This window comes from Neofelis nebulosa, chromosome 12 (assembly GCF_028018385.1).
Source record: "Neofelis nebulosa isolate mNeoNeb1 chromosome 12, mNeoNeb1.pri, whole genome shotgun sequence".
NCBI classification, from domain to species: Eukaryota; Metazoa; Chordata; class Mammalia; order Carnivora; family Felidae; genus Neofelis; species Neofelis nebulosa.
Genome location: NC_080793.1, coordinates 37,394,343 through 37,414,863, shown reverse-complemented (window position 1 = coordinate 37,414,863; position 20,521 = coordinate 37,394,343). Strand labels below are relative to the sequence as shown.

Sequence of the window (20,521 nt, the reverse complement as noted above, 5' to 3'; positions counted from 1 at the left end):
CAGGTTCTAGAAGCCAAACATTCCTTGGCTTGTGGCCCCTTCCTCATTATCACTCTAGCCTCATGCTTCCACCGTCACATCTCTTCTAACTGCCATTGACCTTGCCTCCTTCTTATAAGAACCGTTGTGATTACATTGGGCCTACCCAGATAACCTAGGATACTCTCCCAATTTCAAAATCCTTACCTTAATCACAAAGTTTCTTTTCCCGTGTGAGGCCCTATTTCACAGGATGAGGGTGTGGACATCTTTGGTGGGGGGCATTATCTGCCTACCACAGATGTTATCAGGAAGGGGGTGGAAGTGACTGAAATAGAATGGCTGTGTGTGCGCACACACGCAGCAGTGCATGTGTCTGGGGGGCAGGGCAGGCTTAGCCTCTAGGCTTAAAATCATAGTGAGGCTTTTGGTCTTTAACCCTGCTCAAATAAATCTGTGTAGCTTTGCAGTTTTGCCTTCAAATTGTGTTGTCTGGCCCAGCCGCCTGCTGGAATGGGGCAGTGCCGCGGACAGCGGGCTCCTTTGCCCTGCGGGTAGTAGGGCCAGGATGTTCCCCCCAAGCCCTGTGGGGCCTCTCTGCTTTACACAGCCTCTTCATAACCCTCCTCAATGAGCCCGGTGCCCCCACCCCTTGGCTCCCTTTGAAAAGGAAGTCCTAGTGTAGAGCTTGGACTCAGGCCCTGTTCAGTCAGGGGGCCTTCCAACTCCATTGCTCCCCTCAGGCATCCTCTTAGCCTTTTCCACTTTGGAAAACTACCACCGTCGCCAACACCAAAGAAAGGTTTAAAGGGCCCTGTGACGCAGGTAATATCCATTTTATTGAGTTGGGACAGCAACTATCGCCCGGCTGGGGGGCAGAGCCAGCCCTCAAAGGTTGTTGAGTTCCAGCAGGGTCTGGTCGAGAGTCTGGTGAATCTCCACGTTCTCCTCCTTGGCACTGGCCAAGGTCTCTGTGAGGGGAAGCAGCACGTGAGGAAGGGCAGGGAGACATGGGGGGAGATGGGGGATGAGACAAATAGACTTGGTGTGGGTTGGAGGCATAGGAAGACATAAGCACTTAGAGGTCTGAGGACCCGGTGCCAAGGGCAAATGGATGGACTGACCAAGACGGACGTGGACTCAAGGCTTCAGGGTCATGGGGGTGGGATGGGAAGACTTGAGTCATGAACTAATTTACCCTCCTTCTTTAGAAGGTTTAAGAGTATTAGAAATGGAAGGAAAGACAAAGACTGAACCAGAAAAGGAAGGACCAGACAGACAGACTTGAGGCAGAAAACAGACCTGCAGGGAAAGCCCCATGTTGTTGGCATCCGACATTTTTCCAAACTTTACCCCAGCCAGACCTTTCACAACCTTCTTGTGCTTCCTCGGCACCTCCCCACCCATGTCCCTTCCAGTCATTCCCTTAAATCCCCGAACTGCAGCTGAATGCTTGGAGGTTAGTGACAGACCTGGGTCTGCCGAAGAGCATGTCTGTCAGAGGCACTAGAGGGCTCATGGTGACTGATGGGGTTATGCATGCCCACATGCAGCAGTGACATGGTGACAGACTGAGAGTGCCATGTGGAGGGGGTTCTGGCATGGGCCACAGTGTTTTGTGGGTGAGCTCAGCAGGGGAGGAGGGGGCACAAGATTGGGGGTGTCTGTAAGAGCCAGGGTTTCTGTGGGGATGATAGAAGTGCTCTCTGGAGGGCAGGAAGACAGCATGGAGACCAAGTTGAGTTTATTAAGCAGCAGAAAGAGGTAGAGGCTGGAGGGTGGAGTGAGTGGTTGGATAGAAGGATGAAGCAAGTGCCAGGGTGGGCGGCAGGTGTGGTGGGGCTTCTCCGAGGCTGCACCCAGCCTGGCTGTGCGATGCTGACAACTTTGTTCCTCCTGACTGCCCCCTCCCCACAAAGAGAGTGGAAAGGAGAGGAGAAAAGGGGCTGAGGGGGCCACACTGGCGTGGGGCTCAGAGGGAGGTGATGTCGTTGAGTGCGTTGTCCAGCTCCTCACTGATGGCCTTGTACTTCATCTTCTGTGCATAGACTTCGTCTGGGGGGGGATCACGGGGAGGGGGACCAGGTGGGAGTGTGGGAAGAGGGAATGGAGGGAAAGAGGAAAGGAAGGAGAGAGGGTAATGGAAAGAGAACAAGAATCAGAGAGAGGTAGACAAAGATGGAGTGAGAGAAATAGGCTGGAGAACAAGCTGGATAGCCATCAGGGCTCCCTCCTCCCCTCTCTGTATCCCTGTCTCTCTTGTTTTTCTCTGTAGCCCAAACTGGTTCTTCCCCTTGGAGCTCCTACCTCCCCCAGGGACATGGGGGTACAGTGCTTTGAAAAAGCAGGAATGCTTGATTCAGGGGGAGGGTGCTGGAGCCAGAAGGGTCTAAGGTCCTAAAGTTGGAGATAAAATTGAGGCTTGCCTGAAAGCCTGGAAGCATGAGAAGTGGGAATTATGAAGGTGAAACGGTTATTATAGAATAAAAAGAAAATACAGTTTAGGCACAACATTCTTGATACTAATGAGAAATAGTCACAGACTAGCAAATACCCAGATGTTCGTTTTCACTAAATCTAGCTTAAAACAGTATTTTCCATTAATGTCGTGAAAACCTAGATATTAAACCAAATCTCTCCATATTTAATAAAGAAGTCTCTATGACACAGCTCTATTATGTTGCACTTGGAGACAGGATTGTCTAGGTCAGTGCTACTCAAAGTGTGGTCTGAGGACCAGCAGCACTGGCATTGCCGGGGAGCTTGTTAGATATACAAATTCTCCAGCCCAAAGTCAGCAACTACTTTGGATTAGGACCCAGGATGCTGTGTTTTAAAAATTCTCTGAGGTGTTTTCATGCACACTCATGTTTGAGGAGCACTGGAGTTGACACACTGCAACCAGGTACAACTCCTCGGATGGCGGGTCACACCCCGGGAGCTGGTGGAATCCCAGGTGATCCAACACTAATTTATCCGTGGCAAGTATTATGGGATGGGAAAATAAGGGACAGACTGATAGTCATGGGGAGTGTGACCTGCTTAAAAAGCTTTGGATACAGGGGAGTATCCCTTTTACCTTCCAGGTCATCAATGGTCTTCTCCAACTTTGCCACAGACCTCTCGGCAAACTCTGCTCGGGTCTCAGCCTGGGAGTTGAGGTAAGACGGGAGAATGACAAAGATTAGGCCTCTCAGATACTTTCACTTAAGTCAACCTCCTCTTCCATCCCTTTTTCCAAAGTCCCTGCCACAGGCTGTCTCTGGAGGGGATGGGGGGCTTGAGGGGACAGTGGGGACTGGAAGGACTCTCACCTCTTTTACTTTATTATTATTTTTAAGTTTATTTATTTTGAGACAGAGAGAGAGCATGTGTGCACTCGAGTGAGCAGGGGAGGGGCAGAGAGAGAGAGAGGGAGAGAGAAAATCCCAACCAGGCTCCACGTTGTCAGCATGGAGCCCGACACCAACTGCGAGATCGTGGCCTGAGCCAAAATCAAGAGTCGGATGCTCAACCGACTGAGTCACCAGGTGCCCTAAGACTCTCACCTCTTTTAGCTTCTCCTCCAGCAGTTTGATCTCCTCTTCATATTTATCTTCTTTGGTGGAATACTTTTAGGGACATATACACGCCATTAGTAGATCGCCTCCACAAATCCTTCGCTCCACCGAGTCCACAGGCTGCTCCTGATCTTGTGTCCAGGGAACACCCAGCCCCTCCCTGCCTGGGCCCATCGCCTCCCTCCCCTGCAGGACCCCATCCTCACTGCCCCTCTACCCCCCTCTACCTTGTCCGCTTGGGCTTCCAGGGATTTCAAGTTGTTGGTAACAATTTTCAGCTCTTCCTCTAGGTCCCCACATTTACTGCAGGGGGTGTGTGGCAGGGGGAGGGTGTGAGGGCATAGTGTGGGAGACAGTGAAGACGGCACAGTTGGGGAAGGGGTGGAGGAGAGAAGAGAAGAGCAAAGTTGTGAGAGTGACAGTGAGCAGAACTTGGAAGCCCCAGGCTCTTCCCGACCCCCAGCAGGTGAGAGAACAGCCTGAGATCAGGGGAAAGGTGAGCTGAGAGAAGGCACCATTGCCCAGAAAGGTCCAGAGAGGTCACTACCTCCTCCTCTGAGGCCATCAGGGACTTGAGGGCCTGGTCCATGGTTCGGAGCTCCTCCTCCAGCTGCCTGGCTCGGCTGGGGGCAGCAGTTAGGGGTCAGAGGACAGGACCTGTCCCTATGGCCCCAAGCCTGGGAAACTGCCTCCCACTGTCCAGAGTGCCCCACAGCCACGGGACCAGGCTGAGTTTCACTTGCCACCCAGGGTACCCTTACCTCTCAGCCACCTCGGCTCTTTCTTCTGAGCGCTCCAGCTCTCCTTCCAGGATCACCAGCTTCCTGGCCACCTGGGGGATGAGGGAGAGAAGGAGCAGAGCCTGGGTGAGTTACGGGGAGTATCTGGGGTTTGTGGGGAGAAGGAAGTGGGACAGGGCTGTCACCTCCTCATATTTGCGGTCTGAATCCTCGGCGATGTGCTTGGCCTCCTTCAGCTGCATCTCCTGCAGCTCCATCTTTTCCTCATCCTTCATGGCTCGGTTTTCAATGACCTTCATTCCTCTGAATGGCAGGGAGAGGGGCGGAAGTGGTGTCAAGACCAGCAGAGACGGGCTCCCAGACCCTCCCCGGCCCACCCCTTGGGAGGCCCCCTGCCCACCTCTCACTCTCATCAGCTGCCTTCTCAGCCTCCTCCAGCTTTTGTAGGGCTGTAGCCAGGCGCTCCTGTGCCCGGTCCAGCTCCTCCTCTACCAGCTGAATGCGGCGGTTCAGGGAGGCCACATCTGCCTCAGCCTGTGGGGCAAAGGCCAGAGGTCAGAGGGGGCTTTGTCTACCTTGAATGAGGATCAGAGAGGTTTCAGAGGATAGTAAGATTCTTGTCAGAAAGAATCTGTTTCCTGGCTCCCAGACTTTCAACCCGTTCTTCCCCCTAACCAGCTATCTTCGTCTAGGGTCTATTGAGGCCCAAAACATGCATTTAACAGGCTCCACTCCCCTGCTTCAGGGCCTCTTCTAACACGGTGCATAATTAGTCTCCCAATGGTTATCTGCAGGTCTTTCGGTACCCACTGAAAGCAGTATAAGTGCTGGGACCAGGTCAGAGGAGCTGGGATTCCTCCACAGCAAAGCCTGGCCCAGGTAAGAGGGTGGGGACACATCAGGCCAACCAGACCTCACCATTGCTAAAAATAGCCAATCACACAGTCAAGATCCCTGATGTCACTGGCTGCCAGTCAGTCTCCCAGTGAGGGGCTCAGGAGGCTAGCCAGGCCTCTATGGGACATCCATGCCTATAAGAAGGGGCTTCTTGCCAAAGGCTGTGTGAGCGACACATACTCATCCCCTGATCTGCAATACAGAGGCAAAACCATGGAGGTTTTTTGGGGGATGGTCCACTGAAAATGATACCTTGAGAAAATGAGGTCAGAGCAAGAAGGGCCCCCAAAAAGAAAAATGAGAGAAGCAGTACAGTTTGGTGTTAAGAGCACGGGCTATGAGTCAGACCATTGTGAGCTACCCTCAGCCACTTAGCACTTGTATGACCTTGAGCAACTTACTTAGTTTCTCTAGGCCTCAGATGCCTCCTTTTTAACTTTATTTATTTATTTGGAGAGAGGGGTAGGGGCAGAGAGAGAGGGAGAGTGAATCCCAAGCTGGCTCTGCACTGTCAGCGCAGAGCCTGATGTGGGGTTAAAACTCACGAACCACAAGATCATGACCTGAGCCGAAATCAAGAGTGGGTTGTTCAATGGACTGAGCCATCCAGGTGCCCCTCCTCCTTTTTAAATCTGAGTTGACACAAGCAGTTCCTCCTCTGTAGGCTGTTCTGACATAATGACTCAATCAGCAGGATCACGTGGGAGGTTTAGACAACTAAACAGGCTCGCTAGCTCCAGGCTCAATCGACTGAAATGAGATCTCCAGGACAGGAGCTTGGAAATCTTTAAAAAAAAAAATTTTTTTTTTTTATAAGCTTCTAAGTGATTCTGATGATAAGCCAAGTTCAGGAAATAGTAAAATAATATGTAGAAAACACTTGAGCACATTGCCTGCAGAGTCCACACTCCATAAATATTAGGTTGTTCCTGTCTCTCCCTCAGAAACTTATCGTAGAGACCATGAGATTTAAGATTGGAAAGGAGAAAGGGCCAATGTAGGGGAAGAAGTGAAAGAAGGAAGGGATGGGTGGCAGTCCTGGGGGCAGAGTGGGTAGAAAACTGGTCCTGGGAGGTAACCTGCAGCAGGGGAAACACAGCACCATATATAGAAAGTAGTAGCTTGTCCTCCAGGTGCTGGAGGCCACCTAGAGTGACAAAGGCCCTCACGGGCAGGGGGCCAGATGACTCAGTATGGAAGGATTCTGGGGACAGCACTGGGGGTTGGGAAGAATGACTCTGGGGGACATTAGGGGTCTACTTGAGAGAGATGAACTCTATAAAAGGAAAACTCTCTTCGTGATAGTGGAGTGACAAATGATTCTGAAGAGTCTGGGAAGTCCTGGGGTCCTCATCACAGGACTGATATTTGCCATTTTCTGCTTTTCAAGCTCTTTCCAGTTATGGATGCTGCTCTCCAACCACAGTACAGGCACTACTGTCCTCACTGGATAAATGTGAAGAGAGAAAGGAGAAACTGAGGCACCGTGTAAGTGAAGTGCTGTGTTCAAGGTCATACATTAAGTTTGGACAGTGTTTGCTATCGGCTCCTGGCACTGCTTCCCTGCATCCCCAGCTCTGTCCCTGTCCTCCCCTCCCCTCCAGCCCCCACCCAGCTCCTTGGGTTTCCAGTCCTGCCTCCAGCTGCACCGGGCCTTAGTTATTTATAGAGCGTCAGATGCCCAGGGTTGTCTTTGCTAGCAGCTGCAGGTCAGTTCCCTCCCAAGTGCCAGGGCTGATGGAGAACCAAAACCAAGCCTAGAGGTCAGAGTAACCAACCTTGGGGCCGGGGGGCAGGGGGTGTGGGTTGGGGAACATGGATAATGGTCAATATAAACAGTAATGTCATCTCAGATCTCAGATGTTCAGACATGCTTTTTCTAATCCTTCCATAACTCCAACCATAGGCTCATCTTAATCCTCGATAGAAGGCAAGTGGGGAAATTGAGGCAGAGAATGGTTCAAGTACCATATCCAAAGTCATATGGCCGTTCTCCAACACCAAGGTGGGGGTTGAGAATGGCAGAAAGCAGAGAAGTCTAGTTAGTGGGTGTGGGGTGGGCAGAGAAATCTGAGTGAACCGGACCTGCTAAGGTGGTTGCCTTGGCATTTGTAGCCCTGTCCCTCTGCCCTGTGGCCTGGCTTGGTCTCAAGGCTGACAGCTTAATGAGGGTAAATGAGGGGTCATTAGAACCTGAGCTGGGCTCCAGTGCACAGGAGGGCTGCTGGAGCCAGAGGTCAAAGCCAGGGAATTTCTAATGGCCCCCCGGGGGTGTAACTCAAGTCAGGCCCCATCTCTGGATTCCTCTCCCTCCTCCTGCCCAACAGTATCCACACCTACACCCCACACCCGCACATGGAGTTGCAGCCTCTTCTCCCATTTCCATCTAGAGGATTAATAAGATAGATGGTAAATTCTTGTACCACCCACCCCCCAGGATGACTCACTGCTTGATCACTGTACATTCTAAGAACTGGAACCAAATGGAGTTACAAGGCTGTGTCCTCTAGGGGAAGTGGTAGGTGGTTTTGATTTACCCGCTGCCTTAGATTGTGCAAGCTTGCCCTAGCCTGGGTTTCTGAGAGGAAACCATTTCTGTCCTGGTGCTGGGGATGTCTAGGTCTCCTCCTTCTTTCATCCCCAGGTCTGGGACCCCTCCCAGTGCACTCTCCCACCCTACCGCAGGTCTACACTCACGTCGGTGGCCTTCTTCTCAGCCTGCTCCAGTTTCTCCTGGGCGTCCTTCACAGACTCAGAATACTTTTCTACCTCATCCTCTGTCCCCTTCAGCTTCTTCTGGAGGGCCTGCTGCTCCTCCTCCAGCTGGGAGAGAGAGGCCTTGGTTAGTCAGGCCAGGGACCCAGGAAGGAGGCAGGGGTGTGTGCGAGGGGGGGTACAAGAAGATATTTAGAGGCTGTCAGGGAGGAAGCAGGATAGCAGAGGAGGGACAGTGTAGTCAGGGCTGTTAAAGGGACCTGGTGAGGGTAGAGAGAAAGCTTCCAGCCCCGAGGAGCTGGGCACATCATTGATGTGCAGGGGGCAGGTGTGGAAACTGGGGGATTGCAGCTCCCAGGTATGGTGGATGAGAGATTATGTGTGGCTCTGGCTAGGTCCCTGAGGGTACTGTGAAGGTCTATCTTCCCTCCCCCCCCCCGCCCCCCCCTCCCCCCACTGTTCACAAGAGCCTGGGACAGCAGGCCTCAGGCTGGGTGCACAGGGCCTACCCCTCCCTCGTTGGGGAGGAGGGGGTTGCACTGGGTCTGGTGCCCCCACCTGCTTGCAGCGGTCCTCAGCCTGCTTCTTGTCGGCCTCGGCCTGCTCGGCGCGGTCGATGGCATTCTCCTTGTCCAGCTTTAGCATCTGCATCTTCTTCTTGATCGCGTCCATGGCTGCGGTGGGGGGCGGGCCGACGGGCAGGCAGTGCGGACTGGACGAACTGGGCGCACGGGTGGCCGGCGAGGAGGACCAAGCGGGACTGGGATGTCCCAGCCGGGCGGGCGCCTAAAAGGCGGGGAGGGACCGGGCGGAGCCGGGGGCCCGGACCCTCCCCCACCGCAGCCCAAACCTTGTAGGGGCAGAAGCACACCCCGGTGAGGGGGGGCGCGGCCGCCCCCTGTGCCCACCCCCTCGGGACCGCCCCCCTCGAGGCCCCTCCCCCCGCCCCCAGCCGTCGGAAGGTAAAGCAGCTAAGACGTTCGGCTGGAAAAACCCCAGCCCTGCGGAGGGGAGGGGACCCTCGGGCTGGGGGCTCTGCTCTTACTCTGAGTGACAGCCCGACCCAGTGGCAGCTGCAACTGGGGCCCCTGGGGCTATTTCGGGGCGTGAGCTCACGGCAGCTGCGCGGGCGCTGGGTCCCGCGTGCCCCCCTCAGCTGCAGCAGCCGCTGCCCTTAATTTAGAAGTTTCCTGTAAATCCCCCTGGATTAAATGTCTCTTGGGAGGCGGGGCTCCTCCGTGGTTCGAGTACCTCAGTTTACCCTGAGTCCCACACTCTGGGTCTGCGTTACCGACGTGGTAGAGACAACGGTGAGTTTCACCAGGGACTTGGGGAAACTGAGCCAGGAGGGGAGTCCAGAGCCCCGGTCCAGTGCGGAATGAGGCCCAGTTTGTTGCCCCCGAGGGCGGGCCTGACCTCTCTTCCCCTCGCTTCCCCGTCCAGCCCGAGCCGGTGGAGCCAGGGCCCCTCCTCTACCGTGACGGGGCGGCTAGGTACCCGGCTCCGCGCCCCGCCCGCCCTGCCCCCCAACGTGCCCCGCATATTTTCCCCGCGGCTCCAGCCGGACCCGGCGCGCTCCCCGCCCCCATCCCCAGGACGCGGCCCTCCGGCCCCCTTCTCTCGCCCTCCCCTCAGCCACCCCACCCCGCTTTCCTCTCTCAGTGGTGGCCCCGCGCGCCCTGCCTCCCCTCCCCTTCTCCCAGCGGACTCTCCCGTCTCCTCTTGCAGGCCAACTTTACGCCAAAATTTCTTTTCTGCCCTTTTTTGGGCTGTTTCCCCGTGGGGAGGCGGGGCCGGGCTGGGACGGGGAAGGCGGAGGGCGAGGGGGAAGAGTTACTGAGCTCCCGGAGTCGGGGAGTCGGGGGTGAGATGCTTCCTCCCACCGAGGCCTCTAGAAGCTGCTCCGGGAGCAGCCGGGTCCTGGGGTCGGAAAGTGTGAGGTGCGGGGCGCAGGACTGTTTGTTTTCGTTTTTCCTCGGTGGGGGTGGTGGGGGGGAGGAAGGGGAGAGCCGGTTCGGCGGAGGGGGAAGGGGTGACCAAGCAGAGGAAATTAGGCAGGAGCTCTATGCCTAGCTCCCCCGGGGCAGAGGGGTGGGAGGCTTGGATTTGCTGGTGGGGGTGGGAACCGTGGGAACCGTGGGCCCCGGGCCAGGGCCGCGGGGGAGGGGGTGCGGAAATGTGTTTAGATTTGCCTAGCTGCCTGCCTGCTACGAGTGGAACAAATCTGACCTTCGCAGTGTTCCTTCCAACCATCTCCTTGTTCTCCCCAGACTCAAGGAAGACACCTCCACCCTCCCAGTAGCCAGTGCTAAACCCCAGGGAGTTACCAAGCTCTCCCCTGTTCCTCACTTCCCACTTCCACTTATTCCTGTGGATTCTACTTCCTACACATGAGGTTCCTCCAAGTCTCAGGGGGTTGCCTTGGGTAGCTCCTTATAGTACCTCCTTCCTGTGTCTGTTGGGGTCTCAGTCCTGGTTCCCCAATGCATATATTCATTCAGCTGAACCTCGACATTGTTACCAAAGTTGATGTGAGTAAGATCCTAAAATCCTCCAAAACCCCTCCCTATTCCCTCCCTCCTTTGAGGATGAAAATCCACATTTCTTAATATGGTATATAAGGTCCTTCGTTTTGGCCCTTGCCTACCTCTCTGCCTCATCTCTAATTCCCAACCTCACCCCCAATTCACAGACTTATATACTTCATGCTGCATTCATACTGAACTACATGCAGGACCTGGAAATGACCATACTTTTCTTAAAACTTCCACCTTTTATGCATTCTGTTCCTTATAAAATTCTCTTCCGTTGGCTGATTTTTGTGGCCTTAAAAACTCAGTTCAAATGATAGCTTTTCTGGGAACCTTTCCCTGGCCCCTCTCATTCCCTCCACCTAATAGATGTGTGTTTTTGGTGTAGGCTCCTATAATTCCCCTCATAGTTCCTGTTATAATTGTTCTTGTACCTACCTGTGCGTCTCCTCCACTGGCTTGTGAGTCCTCTAGAACAGGGACCATCTTTTTCAATTCTGAATCCCCAATGCCTAGCATAGCATCAGGCATAAGAGTATGCACTTAATAAACATTTGCTGGGTATATTTTTTATGCACCAGGTTTCGTGTATATAAAACTGTTAATGCTGTGTGGATCTGAAGGGACTCATGGTCTAGTGCAGCAGTTCTTAAACTGTTTTTTCTTTAAAACTTGGCCTTAGAACCCCTTACATTCTTTTTTTTTTTTTTTTAAGTTTATTTATTTATTTTGAGAGAGAGAGAGAGAATCCTGACACAGGGCTTGATCTCATGAACCGTGAGATCATGACCTGAGCCAAAATCAAGAGCCAAACACTTAACCAACTGAGCCACCCAGGTGCCCCAAAACCCTTATATTCTTAAAAATTAAGAATGGGTTTTGAAGATCCAAAAAGCTTTTGTTGAAGTGGATTATATCTATCAATACTTAACATAGTAAAATGGAAACAAAAATTTTAAATACTAATTCATTAAAAATAACAAGTAAACCCATTACAGATTAACCCTGTTAGCATACATTTTTTTTATTGAACTATAACTAATGTATGATGTTATATTAGTTTCAGGTGTACAACATATTGCTTCAACAACTATACATTACTCAACTCAAAGCTTGTCACAGTAACTGTAGTCACCATCTGTTATTACAATATTATTGACTATATTCCCTATGCTCTACTTTTCATTTCCATGACATTTATTTTATAACTGGAAGTTTGTATCTCTTAATATTATCCCTTTATCTATTTCATCTGTCCCCTTCCACCTTCCCACTGGCAACCACCAGTTTGTTCTCTGTATTTAAGAGTCAATTGTTTTTTGTTTGTTCATCTGTTTTTTAGATTCCACATATATGAGAAATCAAATGGTATTTATCTTCCTCTGACTTATTTCACCTAGCATAATACCCTCTGTCTAGGTCCATCCATGTTGTTGCAAATGGCAAGATCTCATTCCTTTTTTTTTTTTTTTTAATGTTATTATTTATTTATTTATTTTTAATTTTTTTAACGTTTATTTATTTTTGAGACAGAGAGAGACAGAGCATGAACGGGGGAGGGTCAGAGAGAGAGGGAGACACAGAATCTGAAACAGGCTCCAGGTTCTGAGCTGTCAGCACAGAGCCTGACGTGGGGCTCGAACTCACAAACCGTGAGGTCATGACCTGAGCCGAAGTCGGAAGCTTAACCAACTGAGCCACCCAGGCGCCCCAATGTTATTATTTATTTTGAGAGTGAGAGCACATGTATGCACATGTACTTTGGGGGGAGGCAGAAAGAAGAGAGAGAATCCCAACTAGGCTCCATGTGTCAGTGCAGAGCCTGATGCAAAGCTTGGTCCCATGATCCTGGGATTATGACCTAAGCCAAAATCTAGAGTCAGATGCTTAACTGACTGAGCCACCCAAGATCTCATTCTTTTTTATGGCAGAGTATCACATCTTTATCTATTCATCTGTTGATGGATACTTAGGTTGCTTCCATATCTTGGCTGTTGTAAATAATGCTGCAGTAAACGTAGGGTTCATACATCTTTTTGAAATAGGATCTTCATTTTCTTTGGGTAGTTATCCAGTAGTGGAATTACTGGGTCATATAGTTTTTCTATTTTTATTTTTTTCAGGAAACTCCATACTGTTTTCCATAGTATTTGCACCAATTTACATTCTCACCAACAGTACACAAGGGTCCCTTTTTCTCCACATCCTTGCCAACACTTGTTATTTTCTTACCTTTTTGATACTAGCCATTCTGACTGGTGTGGAGTGATATCTCATTGTGATTTTGATTTGCATTTCCCTAATGATTAATAATGTTGAGCATCTTTTCATGTGTCTGTTGGCCATCTGTATGTCTTCTTTGGAAAAAAATGTCTACTTAGGTCCTCTGCCCATTTTTTAATCAGATTGTATTTTTTTGGCATTGAGTTGTGTAAGTTCTTTATATATATTGGATATTAACCTCTTATCAGATATATCAGTTGCAAATATCCTCTGCCATTCACTAGGTCGCCTTTTGTTTGTTTATTTATTTATTTTGAGAGAGAGAGAGTGCACACACATGTGCCTAGGGGAGGGGCAGAGGGAGAGGGAGAGAGAGAATCTCAAGCAGGCTCTGTGCGGGCTCCATCTCACAACTATGAGATGTTGACCTGAGCCGAAATCAAGAGTCTGGTGCTCAACTGACCGAGGCACCCCATAGGTTGCCTTTTCCTTTGGTTGATGGTTTCCTTTGCTGTGCAAAATCTTTCTATTTTTTTTTTTTAATGATCATTTTTAAAAATTTTTTTGTATTTTCTTTTAGAGAGAGAGAGAGAGCACGAACCGGGAGAGGGGCAGAGGGAGAGAGAGACTCTTAAGCCTGCTGCGGGGCTTGATTCCACTACCCTGGAATCATGACCTGAGCTGAAATCCAAGTTGGAAGCTCAACCAACTGAGCCAGCCACGCACCCCAAAAGTTTTCTATTTGAACATAAACATTTTTAATGAAAACTATTTTCACTTCCCTAAATTAGTGACAGGATGGCAGTTATTTTACATTTTTTATAAATCTCTTTAATATCTGGCTTAATAGAGGATGTATGGATTCTCAAAATCTACTTGTGCTTTCTATTGATATATGGTGGTTTATTTGAAGTACTGTATATGAAGAAAATCTAGCCTCACCCAGATATATAGCTGGAAAAGAGAGTAGTATATTTCTAGCCTTTTCAGGTAATCATGTGTATTCTTCTCCAATACTACCTTAAAACTGGACAAATGGTTGTTTCTTAAGGGTTATTTGCAATGTGGAATCTGAAACCACATCAATAACTTTTTTGTACTATGTTACATTAAAATCCATTGGTCTGTGTTGCACTGTGGTTGGATCGTTTACCCAGGGAGAATGATGTAATATCATGCAGTGGTCATTTGGAAAATACTGATTCACTGAACTATGCAAATGTTCCGGATATTGACACATTTCATTATACATTATAAAAAGAAATCAAATTCCTTAATATGAGGATTGTTTTTAACAGAAGAGTCCAAGTTTTAAGTTAGGGAAAGCTGTAAAGCTCATGGTAGCAGACCCAAGTTTTCCAGAATCCTTACTTGAAAGCTCAAATTGTATCATTCCTAGGCAACAAATACTGTTGGTTTTTCCCTGATATTATGGAGTCACTTTGTTCCTTTTTGAGAGAAGTTCTGCCTGACACCAAAGTCCACTAGGCCTGATTTGTCCGCTGGTTGTTTTCAAGTGTATATGGTCTTCTGTGAGAAAAGCAGCTAGCTCAGCTCACAACTCAAACGATTGTGTAAGTGCTTTCCTCCAGACGCCACCGTACTTTGGTGTGCAGCTTCCCGATTCATCACATGGAATATTGAGAAGACTTGTTACTCAGGGATTTACATGGAATAAAGTTAATAATTTTTTATTGCTTCATCAAAGACATTTTTTTGTTTATTTATTTATTTTGAGAGAGAGAGAAAGAACAAGCTGGGGAGGGGCAGAGAGAGAGGGGGACAGAGGACCCAAAGCGGGCTGTGTGCTGAGAGCAGACAGCCTGATGTGGGGCTTAAACTCAGGAACTGACAGATCATGACCTGAGCCAAAGTCAGATACCTAACCAACTGAGCCACCCAGGAGCTCCAAGTACATTCTTAAGTGAAGCTGGCATTTACTTCTTGAATTGCTAGTGCATGGTGGTGAAGAACAACAGTGACTGTTAGTGTGGTTTGGGCCGGGGCCTTGATGTGTGCTAAGGCAATGTTACCCACCATTATTTTTGCACTGTCGGTACAAATGTTGGGTGCCGTGAAGGAGAAAAATGCCTTAGTATTATGAAAATGAACTTGAGGATTTCTGAAAGGGTCTTGGGCACCCTTAGGTGGACCACATTTTAAGAACTGCTGGTCTAGAGGGTATTTGAGCCTCTCCCCAGAAGGCTCCGTGCTGTACCACTAGTGAGAGGTATGTGACTGGTCACAGTTCCTGAGGACATGGCGGGGAAGTGGTGGAAGGAATAAGCAGCTGCCCTGGGCTTATAGCTGGAGGAATTCAAACAGTCTGGACTACCACTTGTTGGGGAGGCTGTGGAAGGGATTTGATCTCTACAGTTCCCAAGTCACGACGCTAGGACATTGAATCTGGGGTTAGGGGGCCACAGTGGTATGTACTGGAGTTGCCAGGTCTCTGCGTCAGAGGTGATAATGCATCTCTATTTTCCAGTGCTTAGCCTGGGCATGGCTTAGTAAATATTGAATGAATTAATCACAAGTGACAGGAGTGATGGTAGGAAGTTGGCACCTTCCATATGGGCTGCCCTGGGGAGGGCAAAGCAATTGCATCTACTTTAAACTTATTCTAATGCAGCGGGAATGGAAGATGTCATGGCTTCAAGGAGGTGAAAGGTGCCTAGAGTAGTAGTGGGTGGTGTTTGTATTTTACTTGGAAGGGGAGGCAAGGAATTAACCTCCTGGGCAACAGGGCTGGTTAAAGAACCACGCATGAAAATAGCGACAGGCCTGAGGACTGCCATGTGGTCCACACTGTGTGGGCAGAGGTGGTGAATGTGGACGGGAGGGGAAGTGACACCCACCTCCCTGACCACCTCCCTCTGCTTAACCTCAAAGACGGGCATGGCAGCTGGAACAGGGCTGCCAGTAGCAGGGAGCTGTGCCCGCTAACCAAGACACCTGGGTCAAGCTTTTTCAGTTTTTTTCGTCCAGCGCTGTTCTCGGCAGGAGTAACAGGCCCAGGAGGGCCCAGAAGTCCCCCAGCACATCAACAGTAGAACCTAGCCGGTGCAGCCTCAGGGGGTATTTTGCTTGTTAGGACCCTCAACCAAATCTGTGGCCATAGTTCTCTGAGGCTCAGACACTTGTATCTTATCGGCTTATTCTTTTTAGCAAAGCTGCTTTTGAAAATTTGAATTTGGCCAGGAATTGGATTTGTTCAAATACTCCGAACGGTTACGAAGATCGAGCGTCCCTGGTAGTCACAAAGAGCACTGGCAGCTGCTGTCCCAGCAGCAGGGTGATGCCACTTGGTGAGGCGTAGGCGCTGGCCAGTGAGATAGGGGACCACAGGAACAGGCCTTCTCAGCTTCCCAATCGTGGTGACTTTGGGGATCTGGGTGCAAGGAGGAGGAAGGGGTGGCGGGGGGAGGGGCCAGATTGCCACAGTGTGCCCCCACTCCCATTTCTGAGCCAGATGAAGCTGGTGACAGAACTGAATCCCATTCTTTCCTCCACATTCTCTTTGTCTGAGGGGAATCTCCCATCTCTTCACAAGGCCAGGCAGAGGTCACAGGCAGAATCACCTTTATTGGAGCATGACCTGTTTGGGGCTTGTAACCCTGCGGTCCCCACAGGTAGCTGGGGGTAGGGGTAGACAGTATCAAAAAAGGAGGAGCAGAGCCAAGGCTGTGGGGACTGGCTGGAAGCTGCTGGCAGGGTGGAGCGGGCGGGAGCCCTGGCAGGTTCAGACTGAGGTACAGCAGCGTTAATAATACTCTTGGAGCGTTAATACTCTAGGGAGGGGCAGGCACTTAGGGGGCCCTAGGGCATGAAGGCACTTGGAGTCAGGGAGGGGACAGGGGATGTGCAGCGGGACTGGGCAGGCCCAGGCCCTGGGTTTGGCAGGCACTTGGGGGAGTGCTGGGGTTGGGCAGGTCGGGCCCGACAGCCCAGAAGGCTTTGGTAGTGGCAGGCACAGTCTCTGGGCTGGGTCTGCATTAAATAGAAGCGGCTGCCCTAGTGCTCATCTCGAAGCTCTGAAGGCAGGAACTTGTACTGTTGCTGCCGAATCTGTGCCAGCTTCTTCCGCGCCTCTTCCAGCTCTCGTTCCTTCCGAAGCATCTCTTCCTGTGCGGCAATGATCTGAGGGATGGAGATCGGGGACTCAGTTCAGCAAGTATGTGCATTAGGGTACGGGGCCGTTGGGGCCGGCACAGGCAATGTGACTGCCTGGTTGGCAGTGTGCTTAAGGGTGTCCGGGGCAAAGCTCACCTGGGCAATGCCCCCAACCATCTTCTCCTTCACCACCACTGTCTCGTTCTCTTGGTCTTCAAAGGCTGCGGCCTTCTGTGCTGCCTTCACCAGGTTATCCGAGGCTCGCTTCACTGCATTGCCAGCAGCCTGGGCAGAGAAAGCAGTGTGAGGCTGGGAACTCAGCTGAGAGAGTCCCTCTACTCCCTCACAGAAAAGCACATCTTGGGGGAAAAGTTTAAAGCAGCACAGCCCAAGGTACAGCAGGATGGTCACGGTTCCTCACCTGAAGTCGTTTCATTGCCTCCGAGTCCTGGTCAGCCTTGACCTTGCAGGCCACAAGGAGCTGGGCTGTGGAGGCAGCTACCTGCTTGGCTGATGAGATGAGTTTCTCCTGGCTGGCGTGGCCTTGCACGGCTGCATTGGCCGCCTCACACAAATTGTTGGTGGCTGCGGCCACCATCCGGGCCTAAAGTGGGGAGGATTAGATTAACATATGCCTATTGCCCTGGTCCTTCCCCTCTAGTCTCCTAGCTGAGGGACCTAGTGGGTACTGTGCACTCACAGCAGAAATGAGGCCTTGGGACCACTGCCCATCATCCAGTGCATTGGCTGGAATGGCGCCCACCTGTGGAGGAAAGAGGAGAGCCTACTCAGACCTGTGCTCGCCGTAGGTGTGTAAATGCCTGGGATCCATTCGAGTGTGGACAGCAGAGCTGTCCCCATTCTTCTGGGTATCCAAGTACTTACCTTCCCTTGGGCCACCAGTTCCCTCTGGGCAGCTGATGCAGCCTTTACCAGGGCACTGGTGGCTGCTGCAATGGACTTGGCAGCTTCCAATATCTGCTCCTCAAAGTTCAAGGACTCATCTGCCTCCTAAAATGAAGAGAAAGATTGTAGAGAGAGATGCAAAATGAAGGTAGGGACATTCTGCCATCGGGAGGGTAGGGAACAGGAGGCAGGAGGACTGACCTTGGGTTTGGCCCGAGGCTTCAGCTGCTCCAGCTTTTTGGCTGCAGCCTCAATGGCAGCTGCAGCTCCCAGGAGCTCATTCTCAGCGATGACTGTGGGGTCCTCTGGGTCCACCCATTCTGTTCCTGGTGTGACAAAGGGAGGAAGAAAAGGGCCAAGGCAGAGCAGGGATGTCAGGAGCACTGGGCAGCATGGTTAGTATCACTGGCCCCTGGCACCTGTGGGGACTGTGGGCAGCAGCCAACTCAGAGCAGCCCAACCAGGAAGCAGAGATCTCCCCATGACAAAGGTTTCCCTTCCCTCCCTGTCCCTGGTCACCTCTCACCCTTCATGGCCTCAGCAGCCTGGATGAGCTCAGTGACTGAACCAGCCACACGCTTTGAGTGTCCCGTCAATTGCTGCTTCAGTTCTGGGCTTGGCTTCTGCAGGGTCTGGGGGGGGGTGGGGGTGGGGGTGGGGGTGGGGTGGGGGGCGGGCAGGGAGCAGAAAGCATCAGATCTGAGCTCCTACCAGAGGTAAGAAACAGGGCAGACCGTGACCCCCCACCCCATCCCTAGACCCCTCCACACCACAGCCGTCAAACACCATGCCCCCTGGGCAGGTGCACCCTGGGCATCACACTGTACACAGGGTGAAGACAGGGGCTGTGTGTCACTCACCGGCTGACAAGGAGCAAGGAGAATGATGAAATGAGAAGAAAGAAGAGACGATGAAGGTAGAGAAGGGGGAGGTTGGGTGGGAAGAGAAGAGATAAGAAAAACCAAGAGGAAGAGGTGAGTGGGAAAACCAAAGATGCTAAGAATGATGGGGCCCCAGTGGAAGGGAGACTTGGAAATCAGAACAGATTTGGGAAAGAGAAGGTGGAGTGGGAAGGAGATTTGAACAAAAGAATCGAGAGCTGGGACTGAGGCACACGGGAGGGGACTGTGTACTCAGGGAGGCCGGTGTGAGGAGCAGACAACACCCGCTTTCCTTACCAGCAGCACGTGGTCCAGCAGCTCCAGGTAGCCATTGGCACACTCCCGGCCATAGTGCAGGGCTCGAAGCCGCACATCAGGGGCCACTTCTGGGTGGTAAGCTGCTTCCTATCCCATACAGTTAGCTTTAGGATCCCAAAGAGTTCCAGGCCCAAGCCCCCGCAGTTTCGCCCCTCCCATGTTTTGCCCCAAAGCTGCTGCGCCGTCTCAGGCTTCTGCCTATCAGGGTTTTTACCTTGCAAGCCCGAAGCATATCTGCGATAGCACGCCGACTCAGATTAGCTGTGGCAATGACATCCTCCTGGCGACAGGAGTTGCCAGCGGCAACAGCCTTGGCTGTTGCCATAGTGATACCCTTGGTCATGCGAATGAAATCTTCTGGGGTAGAGGTCTTGGCAGGTGGCTCCGGAGAACAGAAAACCTGTTGCAGATAAGACAAAAAGAAAAATTGTACAGTGTGTGAGACCGTAAGACAGCGTAGCACTCTACTTGTATAATCCGGTTCATTCATCCATGTGTTCAAGAACAGACATTCAATGATTACTTATTGTAGGTCAGGTCCTTGGAGACATTCACACATCACAGCTGGGTTATTTGAGCTGGGTTTTTATTCCTCAACTACAGAGAAGCCTTGAAGGGGTGAGTGGCAGAGTGGGGGCAAGGGGCTGCATCTTAAAAGACATAGATAACAGGAAGGCATTTTAGGTAAATGGGGGCATGAATAACCAGAATGTCAAGTGAAGACAGTACCAAAAAATGTTCTAGAATTACAGGGATGGTGAAGAAAAGGTTTTTGGGGCCTTGACTATCAGACCAAGGAACTTGGACTTTTACATAACATATAAAAATCAAAAATATTTTGATGTATGTGTTCGTCCAGCAAATTATTAAAAATCGGCTAGTGGTAGATTCTGTGTGAGGTGCTAGGAATGCAATGAGGAATAAAGGAGACAAAGTCCTTGTTCTCGTGGAGTTTAGCCTATAGTTTTGGACACAGACAATAAATAGGTAAACACACAGAAAAACTAAAGACTGAACTGGGCTGTGAAGGAAGTAAAGAGGGTGCTGTGCTGAGAAACAAAAGTGAGGTCCTTTCTCCGGTAGATGGCCAGGGAAGCCTCTCTCAGAAGAGGCTTTTTTTTTTTTTTTTTTTAAGATTTTACTTTATTTTTTAAAGTAATTTCTACACCCAATGTGGGGCTCAAATTCACAACCCTGAGATCAAGAGTCACATGCTCTATGGACTGAGCCAGCCAGGCAACCCAGAGGAGAGGACTTCAAGCTTCAGCCTGAAGGACTGGAAGGAGCCAGATGTTAAAAAAGCTGAAGCAAAGCAAGTGCAAGGACCTGCAGCAGCAGGAGTGACAGTGCAGCGGCCTGGGGCTGGGGAAGGGCGAGGAGCAAGACCAATGAGACTAGGGAAGTTGGCAGGGGCCTGGGAAGTGGCGGCCAAGAGTGGATTTTACCAAAGATGGCAGGGCAGTCACTGAAGGGTTCTAAGCAAAGTGACACAATCTAATTTATATTTTCAAAAGTGTATTTGGCTACAGTGTACAGAGAATGCATCAGAGGGGTGAGTGTCGGGGCAGGGAGAACAGATGGAGGCTAGCGCACAAATACACAGAAGCACGGAAGGACTGGGGATGATCTGGAGGTGGTAGTGATGGAGAAGAGAGAAC

General features: G+C 50.9%; 2 protein-coding genes and 1 long non-coding RNA gene across 11 annotated transcripts in view; 1 reads left to right on the top strand and 2 right to left on the bottom strand.

Annotated features, from left to right (window-relative positions):
* Positions 1 to 796: 796 nt before the first annotated feature.
* On the bottom strand, positions 797 to 8,724 carry TPM2 (tropomyosin 2). 4 transcript variants are annotated; one of them, XM_058694977.1, is made up of 9 exons: positions 8,450 to 8,724; positions 7,874 to 7,999; positions 4,680 to 4,813; positions 4,465 to 4,582; positions 4,301 to 4,371; positions 4,087 to 4,162; positions 3,528 to 3,590; positions 3,059 to 3,128; positions 797 to 950 (listed from the first exon to the last, which is right to left on the bottom strand). In XM_058694977.1, exons 1-9 carry the CDS (start codon positions 8,561 to 8,563, stop codon positions 868 to 870), a joined length of 855 nt encoding a protein of 284 aa, XP_058550960.1. In that variant the 5' UTR covers positions 8,564 to 8,724; the 3' UTR covers positions 797 to 867. The 4 variants fall into 4 exon arrangements, with proteins under 4 accessions (XP_058550960.1, XP_058550958.1, XP_058550959.1 ...); XM_058694975.1 differs by lacking the exon at positions 4,087 to 4,162 and adding an exon at positions 3,767 to 3,842 and having other exon boundaries at positions 8,450 to 8,720; XM_058694976.1 differs by lacking the exon at positions 797 to 950 and adding an exon at positions 1,707 to 2,034 and having other exon boundaries at positions 8,450 to 8,721.
* Positions 2,041 to 14,356, top strand: LOC131491709 (uncharacterized). Of its 3 annotated transcripts, none has more exons than XR_009251613.1 (3): positions 2,041 to 4,405; positions 5,074 to 5,158; positions 6,567 to 7,030. It is a non-coding gene; the product is annotated as an uncharacterized LOC131491709 (long non-coding RNA). The 3 variants fall into 3 exon arrangements; XR_009251612.1 differs by lacking the exon at positions 2,041 to 4,405 and adding an exon at positions 14,045 to 14,356 and having other exon boundaries at positions 4,813 to 5,158; positions 6,567 to 6,664; XR_009251611.1 differs by lacking the exon at positions 2,041 to 4,405 and having other exon boundaries at positions 4,813 to 5,158.
* Positions 14,357 to 16,210: 1,854 nt separating this feature from the next.
* Positions 16,211 to 20,521, bottom strand: part of TLN1 (talin 1) — a 31,907-nt gene continuing 27,596 nt past the window's right edge. For all 4 annotated transcript variants that reach the window (XM_058694964.1, XM_058694962.1, XM_058694965.1 and 1 more), the window contains 9 exons: positions 19,078 to 19,263; positions 18,843 to 18,950; positions 18,191 to 18,296; positions 17,866 to 17,990; positions 17,644 to 17,769; positions 17,459 to 17,521; positions 17,180 to 17,362; positions 16,915 to 17,043; positions 16,211 to 16,785 (listed from right to left, as the gene is read on the bottom strand). In XM_058694964.1, coding sequence (XP_058550947.1) covers positions 16,660 to 16,785; positions 16,915 to 17,043; positions 17,180 to 17,362; positions 17,459 to 17,521; positions 17,644 to 17,769; positions 17,866 to 17,990; positions 18,191 to 18,296; positions 18,843 to 18,950; positions 19,078 to 19,263 — 1,152 coding nt within the window. In that variant the 3' untranslated portion in view covers positions 16,211 to 16,659. The remainder of the gene's footprint in view (positions 16,786 to 16,914; positions 17,044 to 17,179; positions 17,363 to 17,458; positions 17,522 to 17,643; positions 17,770 to 17,865; positions 17,991 to 18,190; positions 18,297 to 18,842; positions 18,951 to 19,077; positions 19,264 to 20,521) is intronic.